The 1,355-nt window shown below is 25.0% G+C and overlaps 1 protein-coding gene across 1 annotated transcript; it reads right to left on the bottom strand.

The window, feature by feature from the left end:
* Positions 1-527: 527 nt before the first annotated feature.
* LOC108757375 (dynamin-like protein A) lies at positions 528-1,189 on the bottom strand. The gene is made up of 2 exons (XM_018506628.1): positions 1,016-1,189; positions 528-912 (listed from the first exon to the last, which is right to left on the bottom strand). Exons 1-2 carry the CDS (start codon positions 1,179-1,181, stop codon positions 767-769), a joined length of 312 nt encoding a protein of 103 aa, XP_018362130.1. The 5' UTR covers positions 1,182-1,189; the 3' UTR covers positions 528-766.
* Positions 1,190-1,355: the final 166 nt, after the last annotated feature.

Here is a 1,355-nt window from a genome sequence, read left to right as displayed (position 1 = left end):
ATAGTCACAACCTCTTCATAATACAATTAAATAAAATCGTTCAAGAATATAATTACAAATATTTTTTATTCCTTTTTTATTTTCTTAAGATTAAGTAACATTTGTTGATACAAATAAACACAAATAATGAAAAACATTGAATAAATTTGTGAGTTTTTAGATGGATATTGAAGGTAATACTGTTACAAGAACAAAAATATTTTCAAATATCGCTCAAAATACATATAATACCACAACATTTTTTAATTATAAAAAGAAAAATTTTTATCCGTTTCTAACATATTACAAATATATAAATTTATGTTATATTAATACTGCTAAACATTATATATAAAATATATAAAAGAAAAAATACCTTTGTAGTGTAATCAAAACACAACAAATTAATAGGTGTCTCTGAATATAAATAATAAACAAGGTTAAAAAGAAACTTATAAGAGTCGACGCAGTTCAAAGTATGCAATGTAATTTCATAACTATATATATATAAAAGAAAATTTATTATACAATAAAGATATATTCCTTATTATTATGTTTTAGCGTGTTGTGATGTGCGATATTTGACATGAGAAATATATGAAAATAATGTTTTCTCTTATCTTTGGCTTATCATTGGCTTCACTTATTCTAATAAAAATAAATCATTTGTGGTAAAAGAGCACAGCCCACATTAACATCTCACTAAAATTAATTAAACATACTAATGTCAAAGCCAAACTTAAAAAAAAATCACAGTTGGAAATCACCAAGAAAAGTAGATTCGTTGTTATTTGTTGGCAATTTTTTCTAAGATATTTAACATTCGATCTTGTCTTTCCACAGCCTCGTTATGCATTTTTTTCCTTTCTTCTTTATTTTCTTCCATAACTGCGAGTAATTTTTCTAACGCAGTATCTTGAGTTACTTTCTGTCCTGAATTAGAAAGAAGAAAAAATCAATAATTACATATTGTATACAAATATTAAATAGGAAATTTGCAAATCCTTTCTTTTAAATATCAATAATATCTATTTACGTTTTCGAGAACTTTTAGAAGATTGTGGAGATGAAGAGATCTCATTGTAAGTGTTACTACTGATGTTACTGTTGTTGTTTGAAGTAGAACTGGCAGGGGATAATATATTCCTGTTTGAAGAATCTAAAGTTAAAATTGGCGTCACCCATGGTTTTTGTCCAAACATCTCATCCATGATCTATAAAAAAATATAAATCAGAGGTTTGTTGTATAAATTTTATATTTTAAAACTAAAAGATGAAACTATACCCAAGCAGAATAGCAAGTTATGATAATATCAAAATGACATTAAAATGAATCGGAAATGATTGAAAAATGACTTTTAATGATCATTTTGGAG

The sequence above is a fragment of the Trachymyrmex cornetzi genome, unplaced genomic scaffold (assembly GCF_001594075.2).
Source record: "Trachymyrmex cornetzi isolate Tcor2-1 unplaced genomic scaffold, Tcor1.1 scaffold2273, whole genome shotgun sequence".
Taxonomy (NCBI): domain Eukaryota; kingdom Metazoa; phylum Arthropoda; class Insecta; order Hymenoptera; family Formicidae; genus Trachymyrmex; species Trachymyrmex cornetzi.
The sequence above is the reverse complement of the archived record's forward strand: the minus strand, read 5'-3'. Positions and strand labels throughout refer to the sequence as shown.